The sequence below is a fragment of the Biomphalaria glabrata genome, chromosome 2 (genome assembly GCF_947242115.1).
Source record: "Biomphalaria glabrata chromosome 2, xgBioGlab47.1, whole genome shotgun sequence".
NCBI lineage: Eukaryota > Metazoa > Mollusca > Gastropoda > Planorbidae > Biomphalaria > Biomphalaria glabrata.
Window position 1 is genome coordinate 28,427,183 of NC_074712.1, and position 16,943 is coordinate 28,444,125.

Genomic DNA, 16,943 nt, shown 5'->3' on the forward strand with positions numbered 1-16,943 from the left:
ACATACCAGTGAGTTTTCGTAACAACATTTTATCAATGTTTTTTGTTTTTAAAAAGTTAAATTATTCTGTTAAATGTTAGCTTTAATGTTGTTGTTTTTTTTTGCAATTAACATTTACATATCAATATATTAACATATGTAGATAAAATAAACTATAATCTAAAAGGCGTATTACCTACTTTGTTTCTCAAATTTTAAACGTTTATACGCGCGAAATCCAAAGACAATAAATACACGGCAATCACAGCAAAAGAGTAAGAATTTAAAAATAGAAAATGGGATTCCCGAACTCAATTTCTAACGCTGTTTCTGTTCTTAAATTAGAAGCAAGTTATCTATAATTTGTCTATATTTAGTTTCCCAGCTATAATGTTCAAGTATTTTAAAATTTGTTTTGTTTCAGAGCACCTTTAGATTCTTCTTTCCGCCTTTATGCCCAGCGCCCCCTTACCGCCCCATTGTGTGCCCAGCGCCCCCCTACCGCCCCTTTGGCTCTCAGCGCCCCCCAAAATCTCGAAAACGCCCCCTAGGGGGCGATATCGCCCCCGTTGAAGACCACTGGTCTAGAGTCTAAAGGTACATTTCCGGAATATCCGTTCTTTTGAGTTGAAAATAAAGATGTATTTGATCTATTCCGAGAATCTATCTTTATATCTAGGTCTGTGCATCTATTGGTTCATTCTAGATCTATCTAGTTAGTTAGAGTCTGTTAGACAGACTAGAGGTCTAGACTATTTTATTTTCACACACAGCACCTGGCATATGATACTTTGATAGATTTCGCATCTATCTATAACAATTATAAACCAAAAGACCCAGCCTTAACTTAGCCTTACCATTACCATGTCAACAGCTGGTAAAGTAAGTGATCTGACCATTTTTAAGGTTACTAGAGTCTAGAGTCTAGATCTATAAAAAGTATAGTCAGACTATAGACACTATCACTATAGTCTATAGTCATACTTAGTTATAGTTAGTCAGACTCTGACCTAGTAGTGGTCACCTAGGCCTAGACTAGTTATCCTAGACTAGGTATCCAGAATCTAGATATAGAAATATAGATCTATATAATTATATATATAATAATATAGAGATCTAGATTCTAGATTTATCTCTCGATCTAGATAGTAGTAGTAGATTCTAGATCTATCTCTAGATCTAGATCTAGATTCTCTATTTACTTAACTTAACAACAAGACTAAACAACATAATAGATTAATAGATCTATTTCTAACTAACACTAACAGGCCTGGATTAGTGGTAAATAAAATTATGAAATAAACCCTGGATTATCTGACCATGACCATGCATTTTTTTGACCATGGCTATGGTATCTTTAAAATACACAGTCATAAATTAAAAGCAGTAACCAATAAATAATGATATAAAACCAAAAAGAAAAAAAATCTTACTCTGGAACAAATGCAGCCTAACACAACTACAGTACACCAAGTTGCATTAAAATTTCAACTGTAAACATTCTTGTCAGAAAAAACTTGCTTTTACTTTTAAAAAATGTGTGGGCTATAACTTTCCTAGAGTCAGCCTCTAGGTCTAGTAGGCTTGACTGGGTTTTAAAATTTAGATATCCATAGTGCAGTTAGACTTATCTAGGAAGTATAGCATCAAATGACGCCTTGCTTTCAAGGGAAGTTGATAACCATCTGGCTAGGACGCTCCATCATGGCAAGACCGCACTACAAACAGCAATGTCCTTGCAAACGCTGGCATGGACAGTATAGAGGGACTTCTTATGGTCCGACAGTTACGCTGGGCAGGGCATGTATCCCATATGGGGGACGAACGTATGCCAAAAGCAGTCTTTTTGGTGAACCAAAAGTTGGTCAACGGAAACTCTTTAAAGTCCAGCTTAGGTGCCAACTTGCCTTAGCTTAGAAGAGAGCACCTGGTTGCAAGCGGCAATAGAACGAGACAGCTGGAGGTCACTCACAAAGGCCATGGGATACACATTTGAGACCAAAGGAAAATCTGCTGCCGGGAACAGACCCAGGCGGAAAAAAGAAAATCTTAATCGACCACCGGCAGACGATCGTTATGCTTGCCACGATTGTGGCAAAATATATAGGTCACAGCTGGGGCTGCGTAGCCACTGGAAATGCTGCATTCCTTATTAATTTTCAGACTCAAAGAAAAGCTTTATTATTATCCCTAGGGCATAATAATTTTTTAAAAGAACGACTGTAACAGTTTTAAAGTCATTTAGAAGTTACTCATTATGTATGAAATTGTAATTTTATGAAAAAAATACTTTTTTCCACTTTATTTGTTTTTAAATTTTGACCAGGTAATCTCATGCAAAGCTGCTGTAGCCTGGGAGGCCAAAAAGCCTCTTACAATAGAAACAGTTGAAGTTGAGCCACCCAAAGCTGGTGAGGTTAGAATAAGGGTATGTAAACATAAATTAGATTATAATCTCAAACTTTGATACCATTTAGATTTGAAGTTACTAAGTGTCTCAGTCAGTTTAACCATAAATGTAAAATAAGTATATATGAGTGTTTCTCCAGTACTGGTGCCAAAAAGTGTCACATTATGCTAAAAATTAAAGTTGAAGTTTTTGGTTTCATTTCAACTGTATTCACTTCTTCAACCAGTTCACTTTAAGAATTTATCAATAGAAAATGAATTGCAAGATGTAGATTTTGACAGCAGTGTCTATTCAAGGGGTACCCCCTTTTGCGTCACAGGTGCATCACCGGGACACCACTTGATAATTTAACAACGACCAATTGATAAATTCATTGTATTTTAGCATAATATAACTGTCTTTATTGATATTAGTCTTTAGATACTGAAATTTATGCTTTTGCATAGAAAAAGTGGATTTGAGCTCAATTCAAAAATTGGGACACCGTAGCACCTGTGACACTACAAGTTAAAGTTTTTTTAAAAGATATTCTGTGAGAATATAGAAATTATTTTATTTTTGCACTAAAGTGATCCATTAGACTTGTTATTAAGTTCACTATTCTAGTCATAAAGTACCCATTTGTAAAAATGCTGCTTTAATTTCACAAAATGTCGCGGGTGCTTCATGGGACACCATTTTTTAAAATAATGTTTATAAGTTTATATTTTTGTCTTATCTGTGCACAAGTGAATGATCATTATTATTTTTAATTATTGACAAATATATATTTTATATCTTTTGTTAGTTTTAACACACAGAAAAAGGTTTGAAAAAAAAAAGAAAGAAAAGAAAACACATAAAACTGTACACAAATTTTATTTGACAAATTCAGAAATCAAAACATTCCACTCTCAAACTATTGCCATTGGTATCAACATCACTTCAGTAACAATCATGTCTGCATACACTAACTGTATGTCCTGCACTTCTGGATATACAAATATATTTCTTTTATTTCTGTGCCTTTTTAAAAAATTGTTTCTGCGCTGATCATCCAGGACTTCTATCACAACTCCTGTTAGAAAAAATTACCAGCAATGTTGAAAAGTTAATACTTCAATCTAAAACATACTTTGAACTTGTTTATTGAAATTAAAAGGTACACAGTGCAAAAAATTATACCTGGATAGAATATTTCCCCATACTTGACAATCACACAGCTATTTACAATGTACTTTTGATGAGTGAAGGAAATTGTTTGGGCCTGAAAAAACAACAACATGAGGCTGAAATACTTAATTTCTAAAATGAGTCTAAAATTATTTAGCAGGGTATATTATTAAAAAACAACTTATACAATACAGGTAACATAAGATTCAATGAAAATGTTTAAAATGTTTATATATGTAAAAGCTCTTTACCTTTGAATTTGAGCATATGGGACTGACATCCAAAGAGTCTTCAAGATTTGACTGAGATTGCACTACTGAAGAAAAAGAAACAATTTCATTTAGAAATCAATTACGTAATTTTAAAATGAATAATGTTTTTTTCACAGATAATTGTAAAGTGCTATTTAAAAATAAATAAATACAAGTACTTACCATTTTGTTTCTGAAGTTTGAACACCTTCCAAGAGCCACATATTTCATCATGCAGGCACTGACTGCCATATGAATTTCTGCATGGATAGCAGAAACAGCTTCTATTTCTGTAAGCAATAGTGTTAGGTGTAATACCTCTCACTAGGTCATTAAAAGATCCTTCTTTATTTACTGGTCGCCACTTTGATACCTTTTGCAGTGTACCATCACTCTGAACATACTCATCCGTCATCTTTGACCACATACTATACTCCACTCTGCTAATTCATCTGTGCAATTTTTTAAAGGCTCAATACTTGTTAATTAAATCCACACCACAGTTGCTACATGATCTTTCAATGCACTGCAGCTTATGAAAACAATTGGCATTAGTTCTTGGGCATAGAGTTAAGTCAAGTGATGAAGCTGGATTTATTAATGTCAGCTCTCTGTGTCCTTTTTTGATCAGAAATTTATTAATGCCCTCTATATAAAGAAAAATCTTCAAACACAACTCACATAAGCAAGACTGCATCTTATGTTAAGTAGCTTTTGCATGAAACGTTTTCCTGTTTGAGCACTAACAGATGATTGAGAGGGATCAGTTCTTGAGACATCCCCTCTACTGTAAAAAATGAATATTGTTTCCAAGGCATTTTGTGCAATGCAATCACGTCATTTTTTTTCTTGCAATTTGTTCTGATTTGCACTTGGACATAAAACTTCTTGACCAAATGTTAGAAATGAGTAGCACAACCTCTGAGTTTGTTGTACTTACTAAGGATACTGCAGAGTACTTGTCTATGAGCACTAGACATCTGACTTTTTTTTTTGCTGGTGGAGTGTAGTTAGGTTTTGATACTTTCTTTAATGTTGTTTAGAAGGATGAGCTTTCTTCTCTCAGGTAGGCGCAGAAAGCGTATGTCATGGACAGCTTTACTTTTTCTTGGGGAGCATATTTGTGTGAGACCATCAAAAACTGCAGCATATTTCTTGGGTGACCTAGGCAATTTCATCAAAGCCCTTGAAACAGCCATTCTTTTTGCCACTGGAGTCTGGAATCCAGTACCTAGTGATTCACCAACCTCTGCTGAGATGACATTAAGTGGACTATTAGCTTGCTGTTTTCTTTCTTTGCGTTTTCTGTTTATCCAAGCTTTTTCATGTGGGCTTAACTAGGCCCTGTATGCAGCTTTTCTCAACCTTTCCTTTTTTCTCTGCTCTAAAACAGCAACACGTGTTAGAGACTCAGGCTTTGATGCTTGTAAATTTAGAGTCTTTCTTGGCTTGTAGACGCCTTGAAACTCTAACAGATACTCCATTACTGAAATCTGTAATTTATAAAAATGTATAAGTATAAATAGATCTATTATATATAATATAGGCCTACTAATAAATTTCATAAACATATTTATATATTGGTGCATTATTTAAATCTAGTCTAGTAATGCCCATAATTGCTTGATAGGGATAACTCAATCAATAGTATAGGACTAGTACTGTTAATTATATTAACTTAAGTTATAATCATTCAGTGGTAGACTGAAAGAACTGAATACAATATAATTGAATATACTGAATAAACAATACAATGGAAATTAAGTGCAGGTTAAACAAAACTTTGTTTTAGATACAATCTACATTTTAATATAGAATAGGTCTATAATATAGATCTAGTCTCTAGATATTTTTCTAGATACTGGTCAATTTAAAGAAAAATATATTATTAAATCTAAAATTAGATTCTAAATCTAGTCATTATATAATGATCTAGTCTAGAGTCACTAGTCTAGATTCATAAATGATTTCTAATCTAATAATCTAGTTTAGATCTAAATCTAGATATTGAATTAGATCTAGACTGACTAGACTATTCTACTCTACTCTAGGTCTAGATCAAGACTCAAGAGTAAATCTAGCTATAATATAATGAATTACATAATTAGATCTAGGTCTAGATCTAGAGTAAATGTAGATAATGAATTACATAATTAGATCTAGATCTAGAGTAAATCTAGATTTAGGTCTAGAGGTCTAATCAGTCTAGATTTCTAGATCTAGAGTTAAGCTCTTTAAAGTTTTAAAGACAAGTGTCCGAGATGCGCCTCAAACGTAAGATCAAATAGTTCTAAATCTTATTTACAGTAATAAGTAAATTTTAATTATTTAATATTTCTTAAACAGTACCGCTTTATTTCTTTTAGATGTAGCTAATATTATCTGACACTGTAAAATCTTTAACAAACTATCACTAAAATCTATTTGGACTTAACAGACGCAAACTAGGACACCATTTGTAAACAAACGGAGTAGTGTCCACTGAAACGCCCCAAACGATGTAAAGTAAAATTACAAAAAATATAAAATGAAAGATGTCAAAAAATGTTCATTTAAAATGATTAATTATGAAAATAGTTTATTACATATATTAAAATCATTTAATCTTAATTAAAACTTCCATGAATACAGAAAACGTAACAAATCCTGAACTCGCATTAGACGCTACATGTGACGCCATAATTTATGCATGGAAAACACCAGCACGGGGTCCCATGGAGCGCCTCAACGCCTAATATAATTTACTTCTCAAAATAAAAACAAATTAATTATTTTAAATCCCTACACACGTCTACTATTACATCAACATAATTGTTTTAGAAATATAAACTTTTTGTTTAGTAACAGGCTTTAAAATTGATTAACTTTACGATTTAAGACTAAATTGTGTTCAAGACGCTTCACGTGACGTCATGATTGAATGGTTAAATTTAGTAACCTCGTAATAAAAAAAGCACTTCGATTAGGATATTGCAATCAAACTTATTTGTAATAAGCTTAAATTTCAGTAGAATAATGAAATATCTACGTACCTGATGGGTTGTTGATTCACAAAAAACAGATTAAATGAGGTTTTTGTGCAAGATTGCCGGCGATTGATCGTGTCGACGCTTGAGGCGCATCAATGGTTAATTGTGGGACACGCTATTGTTTACATACTCCTGTTAATTACTACGCTAGTATTTCCAGCGGAAACGGCACTCTTTTGTTCTACACAATACCTGTGATGCTCAAAAGAACTCTCATTCATAAAAAAGTAGTGTCGTGGGAAAAATAATCCCACTCTTAACACACGCAGCACAGGCGCTTCATCTGGGACACCTCGACCTATTTTAAGCTCGTTATGCATGTTTAGAAAGCTTTTAACAAAAAAAATACTTTAAAAGAAATCTTTAATGCTTGCTGTAACAGAAATGCAATGTTGAGCATATTATTTATTTCTTGTTTACAATTCATAGAGGATTGTAATTCCGTATAAAGTGGGACACATCGCGATGCGCCTCAAACGCCTTTTTGTGGCCGTGTTTAATCAATATTTTGATAACCTTGAGAAAAACTAAATAATGACATTGAAATATGAGGATCTTGTTAACATATTCCAACAAAGATGGAAGTTTTATGCCCCTTGGTTTTAGTACGATATTAATTCAATCATACCATGGTGTTCCGTGTTACATCAAAAGCCGCCATTTTGGGTAGTAATTTCACACATTTTTTACAATTTCAATAATATCCCTAGCACCTTATGAGCTCAAAATATCAAAATTTATAGATTAACCATTTCTTAATGCAATGTAATGCAAATTGTCACATTTGAATAACAATCTTATGAAATACGGACTTTTTAGTGAACCAACACCTAGTTGTAACCAGTACTGGAGAAACACTCATATATTATATTCTGGGATGCAGTTTTGATATATATATATATCACATAAATTCTTTTTTTGTAAAAATGCAAAAAAAAACATTTCATGGAGGGAACTAGTCAACATATCACTTGTACCCCAATTGGTCTAGCAGGCTCTTGGACAAAAATAAAAATATGTGGCTGCATTAAAAACTGTTTATAGTACATGAAAAATTAATTCTCGCTGCTTGAGAAATGTGTTGTAAATGTACTGGGGTAATTTAAAGCAACCATTTTTCACTAATATTCTCTTTTTACTTAGTCAAGTATTTCTTCTGCTTGTAAGCTCTTGTGTATGATTTAGTAGGTACGGTAAGTATGAATCAATCTATGTCTGTACCTTAAGTAGCTCTTTATTTAGATTTGCAATTATTTGTTCAATTGCAATAAAATTTTATTGAGCTCAAAGTCTTGAAGCATTTGAATCCTTTGAAGACATCATATTGTTATAAGCTCAAGGAAGGCAACTCAACAGGTGTTTTATTAATAGAACATTGTATCACAAACACATAGCATAACAATGTCTTTTGCTTAGATTTTTCTTAAGCCCTAGACTTGGGCAGAACTCCATTGTCTTCGCTCTCTAATGTCAACATCTTTCTAAGTCTGTTTTCTAAGCCAGAGTGGTGAAAAGTGAAATGAGATTGTTATTAACTTTAAAAAGTGAAAGCCTTGTTTTTATTAAGCATAAATAAATTAACTAGGAATTCAGTATATGTGTTACATTTATTGATTTTTGTTAGAACTTGAAAAAAAAAAATTGTTTGTCCTTAAATTTATTAGTTAATTTTTCTTCACTTTTTTTTAAGCAACTATTGTTGTTAGTAAAGGTGTATGGGATTAAAACAAAGTCAACAGTTTTAATGTACATTTAAAATATCAATACATACACATTGCAGATCTTAGCTACTGGTGTCTGCCACACGGATGCTTACACGTTAGAAGGTCATGACCCAGAAGGCATTTTTCCAGTAGTGCTTGGCCATGAAGGAGGGGGTATAGTTGAAAGTATTGGTGAAGGAGTCACCACAGTTGCACCAGGTAATCTATAAGCTATATTCTTTGGTTGAAATTTTTTTTTTTAACTATTGTATAGGAAGGGCTTAAAAATTGTATTAATTAGCTTTTCAGTTTATTTTGTTCTATTTATCTTTGCCATATAGAACATTTACTTTTTAGCATGTAGTACATTTTTTTTATATAAAAAGAAGTCAATTGACTACCACAGATTAAATATTAATTATTATTTATAATTTATACATATTTATACACATAAATAATCAACAAAATACAATTAACTTCCATAAATAATTTTTTTTATGAAGAAGTTAATCTTCATATTTTTTTCTTAGTTGCTTGACACTGTTTCTTCCTACAGGGGATCATGTGATTCCACTCTACATTCCTCAGTGCTATGACTGTAAATTCTGCAAGAGTCCTAAAACAAATCTCTGCCAGAAAATAAGGTAGGAATCTTCATTACATTGTTTATTACTTAAGTAAAGACGTCTAATTGGTAGAGAGTAAATTGTCGCCTTTGTAGCATTTGCTGCATTTCAGTTTTAAAAAATTATTTTACTTGTCGTCACTAATATTAGAAGATTAAGAAATATGACTAAATTATAAAAGTACACTCCAGAACTGATTAAGTTAAGTAACAATAATAATCAATAATAAGTTTCTCACAATTAAACAAAGAAAATCTTATAAAATACCCTAAAAAATAACTATTTTCATATGCCATTACTAGGACAAATACATCCATGAATTTTTTCCTGCCAAGTGGCATTTGAACTTAGAATGGCTTACTTCAACAAATCAGGAATCTAATTACTAAGCACATTTGTTTCTCTAATTAACATGAATAATTATAATAATACATGGATATATGTGTTACCTTGTGATCTTTGAAGTATTTTAAGAGACATTTCTAGTGTTTAAAAAAACTCTTTTAGGATGCTGTATTTATTATCAAGAGGTGGCCTCAAAATCTGTAGGAAACTAACAATTATTGTATGAATTCTGTAATTGGATACATATTTCTGTTAAAATGTCAGAGTAACCCAAGGACAAGGTGTAATGCCTGATGGAACTAGTAGATTCACTTGCAATGGGAAACAACTCTTTCATTTTATGGGCTGTTCAACATTCTCAGAATACACTGTGTGTGCAGAGATATCCATAGCCAAGGTAATTGGAGAATTTTAATGTTATCAAATGTTTTCATAACCTATTTGTATATAGATTTTTGAGTTACTGTGGAGTACATATTAAGATTTTTATAAGGTTTTTATATACCGCCTTGAGTAAAAAGATGTGCATACTCAAATGCCATATTTATAAAAGTTCCAGTTATTTTTTCACAATAATAGTGTAATTTTATGGTATCCTGCCTTTATTTTGATTTATTTCATTGTTTGTATATATTTAGATAGATATTCCAATCTTTTTAAAAAATAAATATTTAGGTGGCTCCTGAAGCACCACTAGAAAAAGTTTGCCTTCTGGGTTGTGGCATTTCAACTGGCTATGGAGCTGCTATTAATACTGCAAAGGTAAGTTTCACAATCCTGTTTTGTTAGATTTAGTCCAATTGTCACATACAGAAGATATAGAATATTAGAGAGGATATAAAGTGCCAGCTATTAGCAAAACAGATTTAGTAATGGGAGTACATTCCCAGCAATACATCAATTAAATAGATCCATCACAATGTTGAAATAAGGACACTTTCTTTTCTTTTTAAACTGAGGTGTCATTGATTGAGTGCATGTTTTTAATCATTTTATATTATCTATTAAAATTTGTGCACAATATTCTATGCATGCTTGATTATATAAAGAATTCATTTTCATTCATTTGATTTTCATAACATACATTTACCCATATCAGTAAACTTTGTAAGAGTCTGTTGCTGTTTAGTATATAAGGTCAAAACACTTGATTAACTTGGAGGTTATCTCCAGCTGGGCAGAAATGAAAGCCTCTTTGCAAACTTGTCACAAAAGATTCACAATCAAACTAAATGCACATATTCATAATGCTTAAGAACTTACAAGCACAGAACTTGCTCTGTGTGAGACCTTGAGGAAGTTGTCTTAGAATCTTTTCATTGTTCACTGTTATCTTCATAACTCTTCTTTGTGTAGTTTTGCTTTCTCAGAAATGAAAAAAGAAATCACATTTTTGCTGTTGTTACACTTTAAACTTAGGATTGTTCAACTGTGTACTTGACTAGTATTCTCATTAAATGTGTATATGTATTTAGGTTACACCAGGCTCTATTTGTGGTGTTTGGGGTCTTGGTGCTGTTGGTCTGGCTGTCATCATGGGCTGTAAGAAAGCTGGAGCCTCCAAAATATTTGGTATTGATATCAATCCAGCCAAGTTTGAAACTGGTAAGTTGGCAGTGATGTTTGGTTTGAACTAGCTTAAAGTTCCCTCAAGCTCTGTGGCTTGTGTAATGTGAAGCTCACTTGTGCCAACAGAAACAATAGGTTTTATTGATTTAAACTCCTGAGATCTTTATAGTATATTAATCTTTATTGCCCTAATTATATCCGCACTGATATCACAAAAATCTTTTTTGTCTTGGTATAACTAAGAAGACTCTAAATTAATTGAAAACAGATCATTTGAGATGTTTAATTGTTTCAGATGTCATACTGTAAATGTTTTTTTACAGTTATTTGTTAATGTCCTTCGTATTCTCTGATACTGGCATATAATTTATAAGCAAGACTTGTTTTTTTTTATGCTCAGCTTCCAAGTTTGGTGCTACTGATTTCATCAATCCTAATGACTATCCTGATAAGACAATCCAAGATGTTGTTCTATCCAAGACTGATGGTGGCTTTGATTTCACCTTTGAGTGTATTGGCAATGTTCACACCATGGTTAGTACATTAAAATATTTTCATTTACATTTATATAGGGTCATACAAATAAAAAGTATTATTTTATTCTTACTTTTTGTTGGCAAAGCTCAAAATGTATTCTCTCGTTACCGCCAAGTTCAAGAATAAGGATTTTATGTTGATCATATTTTGGGGGTTAAAAAATATAATTATTCTAAAAATCCCTTAAACTAGTTTCAACTTAATAGTCTAATATCTGATAAATGTAACATTCACAACATATCTACACTCATGATTCACATATGATCTTATGCTTTTTCTTGCCTCCATTTTTAGAGTGATAGTAAAACTTCAGCAGATTCACTTGTCTTTAATAGTTAAGTTTTTTTATTTTATTAACATTTAAAAAATATGTTCTTCATAATAGATTTTTTAAATTGAACCCCCATTTTGTATCATTATTAAACTTCCAATTTAAAAAAAGATTATTATCCTTTTTGAAGGCCCCAATTTGGGGTGTAGCTAATATTTGTAGCTTGAAGCTAAAAACTCAGAAATTGTTGGACAGGCCACAAAAGCTAACTCTTAACTCTTTTTGTACTGTTTCATTGATGCTTGACACTGTGTTTAAGATTTTAAAACAAATGTTGAAAATAACATTTACACAATCTTTAATTGAAATGGAAATAAATTTACAAAGGGTATGTATTTTTATGAGATCAAACATATTTATGTGTTATCATTGCAAGGGTCTGTAAGGCTCCACCAGTACTTCATCATTCTAACCCTTCCAATCACTATCCGTAACACTTCCTCATCCTTTGTCCATGATGCCACTGCACAGTGATCTTGTGTTTCTTGGTTAGACATCAGCATGCTTGGCACAAGGATATCATGAGGAAAACAAACGACCTGTGCTAACATCCGAAGGCTTAAGCTTTCGATGTTTTTTTGTCTGTTTTTTTATTTTTGATTTTCATTTCCAAAGACTGCAGCTTAGATTTTATAGAATATATGGTAAATATAAAACATCAGTTTGTTAGTAGAAAATCATGAAGATAATAAGAGGTTAATTTATTATAACAGCTCAAGATTTTTATTTTTTCCCTTAGGATATTTATTTTGTTTGCTATATTTGTAAGTTACAAAAAATGTTAAATTGTGAATTCTGTTATCAGGGCAAGAACAAAAAAATCACCCTCACCTATCCCTTAATCTGTTGGAGCTCTACTCAAGATCTGTTGACTGTCTTTCTCTAAATTGTGGAATTTTTATTAACCTTAAGATTTTAACTGTCAATAGACCTTGCTTTTAATGATTGAACTGTATGGAATTTAGCTCTGGTGATATGAAGGGAGAGTAATCCTTGAAGATTACGGGCACGACATGGCCTAAATTGTGCCAATGTGCCAAAAATTTTGAAGTTGTCTTCCCATCACTTTCTTTGTCTGCCTCTTCTTCTTTCCCTTAAGGAAAGTGTTTGCAAGTTCTGAGGACCTCTTGATATGACCATAAAGATTGAATTATCATTTTCGTATATTATCAGAGCTAGAAAGATGTATAATGTAAGTCTGATAGAATCACTTGTTGATATCCTTCTCTCTTGATTTATATAGAGAGCTGCACTGGAGTGCTGTCACAAGGGATGGGGAGAGTCAACTATTATTGGAGTTGCTGGAGCTGGTCAAGAGATCAGTACAAGGCCATTTCAGCTGGTGACTGGACGTGTGTGGAGAGGATCTGCTTTTGGTGGTGAGAGTTTCATATTTTTGTGTTACACAAGTTATAAAGCAAAACTCTAGTTTTAAAATAAAAATCACTTTACTTGAATTAATTTTACCTGGAAACTATGTATTTAAATATGTTTTAACATTTATATGTAGAACATTTATTTAATGCAAGGCAGAATTAGAAAATTGGGGGAATTAGGGATGAAATTAGTATGCATCATATATACATTTTTTATGATTTTGCCCAAAAAATCTAATTTTATTCAAAAAATTTTTTTAGAACAATATTTCAATGAAGAAAAATTAACTAAAAAGATTAAAGTAATTTTCTAAGAATCAAGCAAATACAATTTAAAATATCTTCTATACTGCAAAAGATCACACCTAATGAACCTGGTGAAGATATGAGTTTTAATTGCGGATTTTAGGAAGTCACTGTTTTATTGAATAATTGACAATGGTTGGGGTTTACATTAAGCATTAGTTAGTTTTCTTGCTAGACAAAACATGTGACTAAGTACATTAGTGTGATGTTAGAGTATTGCTGTTTGTTGTTTGTAACTTTGACTGTTAAATCCTAGAAAAGATGCATACCTAAGAAAATTCTATTGGGATTAAAAAAACAACAACTTTCTGTCTGTAGGCTGGAAGAGTCGTGACTCAGTTCCTAAACTTGTTGAGGAATACCTGAAGAAAGAGATCAAAGTGGATGAGTTTGTGAGTTTCACATTGCCACTGGACAGTATTAATGATGCATTTCACTACATGCACACTGGACAAAGGTCAGTCTCTCTGTCTTGTACTTGAAAGATGTGGCGGTATAAGTTGAATTAGTCCCCTTTATACTTTAGATAGAGAATTAGGTCATCTCTTTAAAAGTTTAAAACTAACTAAAAGATAGCTATGAAACCTATTTTCACAATCATTTTGCTGGCACAGTGTTGGCTTGAGGAGGCTATCACAGTCACCTCTCCCCCTTTCCCTACTGGTTCAGGCAAGTGATAGGATCATAGCACATTGAGAAAGCTAAAAGCATGAAATTGCACTAAGTAAAAACAATTGGTGAAAATATTTCTAATCACAGAAATCTATTATTGTTAGTCTAGATGATCCAAACTAATTGATACAATTACACATAATATCAGCTTTTTTTTTTTCAAAGTATTTTTTATATATTTCTTTTTAGTAAATTAAAATACATACATACATGCATATTGTTATGTCTCTCATTTCATTTCTAACAATATATTTGTTCTCAAATTCTTTAGTTTTTAATCCACTACCACCAAATCTAACACAGGATCAAGCAAAGGGAGAGGTTCAAATTTATAAACAATGATGACTTTATATAACATAAACAAAAGTCAACCAACATACACAACAGATCATTTCTAGATTCATGTCACATCCATCATAGTTAAGTTCCCCTTTCAGACCTTGTGATGACGATAAGGTTATCTGTTTCTTTGGCCGATGGTTTACTAATGTGGCCAACACAACGAACATCCGCCTTTACTTTCCCCAACTAAAGTCAGATTCCCACTAGAGTTGGGTGGATGGGAGTCCTAAAAATCCAGAAATTCAAAATCCCAGTCTTCACTGAGATTCGAACCCAAGACCCCAGGTTCAGAAGCCAAGCAAATAGCCACACACCACATTCCTACTATGATGACATGACACTACAAATGGTTAAATAAGCTGTAATTTTCATATTTCTGCAATTAAAATTTTTTAATTAATTCAACATTTTATCACTTCCTAAAATATTAATACATTTTTTTCAGCATTCGCACAGTAATTTTACATGGTGACTAACTCCATGGAGCCTGATATTGCAAAACATTTATGTAAATGACCAAACACTAGCTTCATTGATAACATTTGATGTGAAGAGAAACTTTCTACAATGTTGCTTCTCAGGAGAATGTCAGGCCAGGATATGTTTCTTAAACATTTTTTTTTTAAATATTTTAAGTAATGCATTGACTTTGTATCAGAACCTTGAGTGACATCTACATTTGTACTTACTATTTGACTTTATTGTGACTAACTGAAGGTTGCTTGTAATTTTTGTTTTTAAATCACTTTTTGTTATTAGCATTTGTATGTACTAAGAGATTTCTAAAAGGGCATTTCTATTATATTTTTGTTTCTTTTCATTTGATGTAATGATGTTAAGTTCTTTCCTTGTCTTAGGGGATTTTCATAATTAAGTTAATCATAGTAATCTGATATTAGTTTACATTTTTTACGTTTACAGTAAGAGTAAAAAAAGAAGAGAAAGAGATATGAAGAAATGCTGAGAATGAAATGAGAACTTCGTGAAAGAGGAATATTGGGAGAAATGTTAAAATAAAGAGACAAAAAAGTTTTCTGTAGTCAACTAAATATCATCATTTTTATTTTGCTACAAGCAGATGAGCTCAGAAATTAGATTCTGCAGTGTTATAAAAGTGCCACACAAATTCTTTAATTAAACAAAAATACATAACTTATCAATACTTCCATATTCTATACACAAGCCTACACCAACAAGCAAGCTGTTTATAGATTGACTCCTTTTATGAAAATCGCCATAGTTTAATCAGAGTTTTTGTATCTTGAATCATGTCAAAGGATTGAAACTTGTTATTGTTATAATAAATACATTAATCAGCTGTGAACTGGTCTTTGTTCATTTATCTATTTGGTGTTTTCTCATGGAAAAGTCTTTAGACAGTCTGCATATGTCAAGTTAGGGGATGTTTCACTTGTTGTCAAAGTTATATCTTTGATTAATCAAAAGTTAGGTTATGTTTGACTGTTATAAAAGTTAGGAGATGTTTATCAAAGTTGTTTTAATGTTCCAAAGAATGACTTGTTTGTTTCTCAATTCACCAAGAAGACCCAAGGAATAGCAAGGGCAAGCTATCTTTTTATTTCCACTATCTACTACTACTACTAATAATTAAAGCTTATTATTATTATAGCGCTACTATCATGCTTATAATGCTCAGAGCACTATGGTCCAATCTCTTTTGTAGACCAGTAAACACAACTGCTCGAGTCCCCCTTTATAGTTAGCCAAGGCAATTTCAAGTGTACTTAGCCTTTTCACCATGCTTTCCCACCTTCTAGTGAATATCTTAACAACTAAATCTAGTTGGATAAGCCGCCCTGGATACCACTCAAGATGAACTGTTTGAAAAGCAGCCTTGTATGTATGTATCGGTATGAATTGGTCATCTCACATGATCATCTCATGTATGGGATTGGTCATCTCACAGGTCATATCATGACCATGCTTCCCACCTTCTAGTGAATATCTTAACTAAATCTAGTAGGATTAGCTGCCCTGGATACCACTCAAGATAACTGTTTGAAAAGCAGCCTTGTATGTATGTATGTGATTGGTCATCTCACATGATCATCTCATGTATGTGATTGGTCATCTCACATGATCATCTCATGTATGGGATTGGTCATCTCACATGATCATCTCATATATGTGATTGCTCATCTCACAGCTCATCTCACATATGGGATTGGTCATCTCACAGCTCATCTCATGTACGTGATTGGTCATCTCACAGCTCATGTATGGGATTGGTCATCTCACAGCTCATCTCATGTTTGGGATTGGTCATCTCACATGATCATCTCATGTATGAGATT

The 16,943-nt window shown here is 32.4% G+C and overlaps 2 protein-coding genes across 4 annotated transcripts; one reads left to right on the plus strand and one right to left on the minus strand.

The window, feature by feature from the left end:
- Positions 1 to 654: 654 nt before the first annotated feature.
- LOC106073730 (alcohol dehydrogenase class-3-like) lies at positions 655 to 15,952 on the plus strand. The gene is made up of 11 exons (XM_056019867.1): positions 655 to 861; positions 2,306 to 2,407; positions 8,602 to 8,743; positions 9,081 to 9,168; positions 9,760 to 9,892; positions 10,171 to 10,257; positions 10,971 to 11,100; positions 11,465 to 11,598; positions 13,176 to 13,311; positions 13,933 to 14,071; positions 15,074 to 15,952. The coding sequence occupies exons 1-11, from the start codon at positions 844 to 846 to the stop codon at positions 15,102 to 15,104; spliced, it is 1,140 nt and encodes a 379-aa protein (XP_055875842.1). The 5' UTR covers positions 655 to 843; the 3' UTR covers positions 15,105 to 15,952.
- LOC129924548 (uncharacterized) lies at positions 3,232 to 6,941 on the minus strand. Of its 3 annotated transcripts, none has more exons than XM_056019870.1 (5): positions 6,825 to 6,941; positions 3,976 to 5,285; positions 3,793 to 3,857; positions 3,554 to 3,635; positions 3,232 to 3,446 (listed from the first exon to the last, which is right to left on the minus strand). In XM_056019870.1, the coding sequence occupies exons 2-5, from the start codon at positions 4,217 to 4,219 to the stop codon at positions 3,283 to 3,285; spliced, it is 555 nt and encodes a 184-aa protein (XP_055875845.1). In that variant the 5' UTR covers positions 4,220 to 5,285; positions 6,825 to 6,941; the 3' UTR covers positions 3,232 to 3,282. The 3 variants fall into 3 exon arrangements, with proteins under 3 accessions (XP_055875845.1, XP_055875847.1, XP_055875846.1); XM_056019872.1 differs by lacking the exon at positions 6,825 to 6,941 and adding an exon at positions 6,663 to 6,772; XM_056019871.1 differs by lacking the exon at positions 6,825 to 6,941 and adding an exon at positions 6,378 to 6,517.
- Positions 15,953 to 16,943: the final 991 nt, after the last annotated feature.

Bases quoted from the DNA above. Each gene is read 5' to 3' on its own strand.
- LOC106073730 (XM_056019867.1), top strand. The intron at 2,408-8,601 runs GTATGTAAACAT...TACACATTGCAG, and splicing joins CTGGTGAGGTTAGAATAAGG to ATCTTAGCTACTGGTGTCTG. The intron at 13,312-13,932 runs GTGAGAGTTTCA...TTCTGTCTGTAG, and splicing joins GAGAGGATCTGCTTTTGGTG to GCTGGAAGAGTCGTGACTCA.
- LOC129924548 (XM_056019870.1), bottom strand. From the start codon at position 4,219: ATGTGGTCAAAGATGACGGATGAGTATGTTCAGAGTGATGGTACACTG. The intron at 3,858-3,975 runs GTAAGTACTTGT...CTTTTTCTTCAG, and splicing joins CAAACTTCAGAAACAAAATG to TAGTGCAATCTCAGTCAAAT. The intron at 3,447-3,553 runs GTATAATTTTTT...TTTTTCTAACAG, and splicing joins TGGGGAAATATTCTATCCAG to GAGTTGTGATAGAAGTCCTG.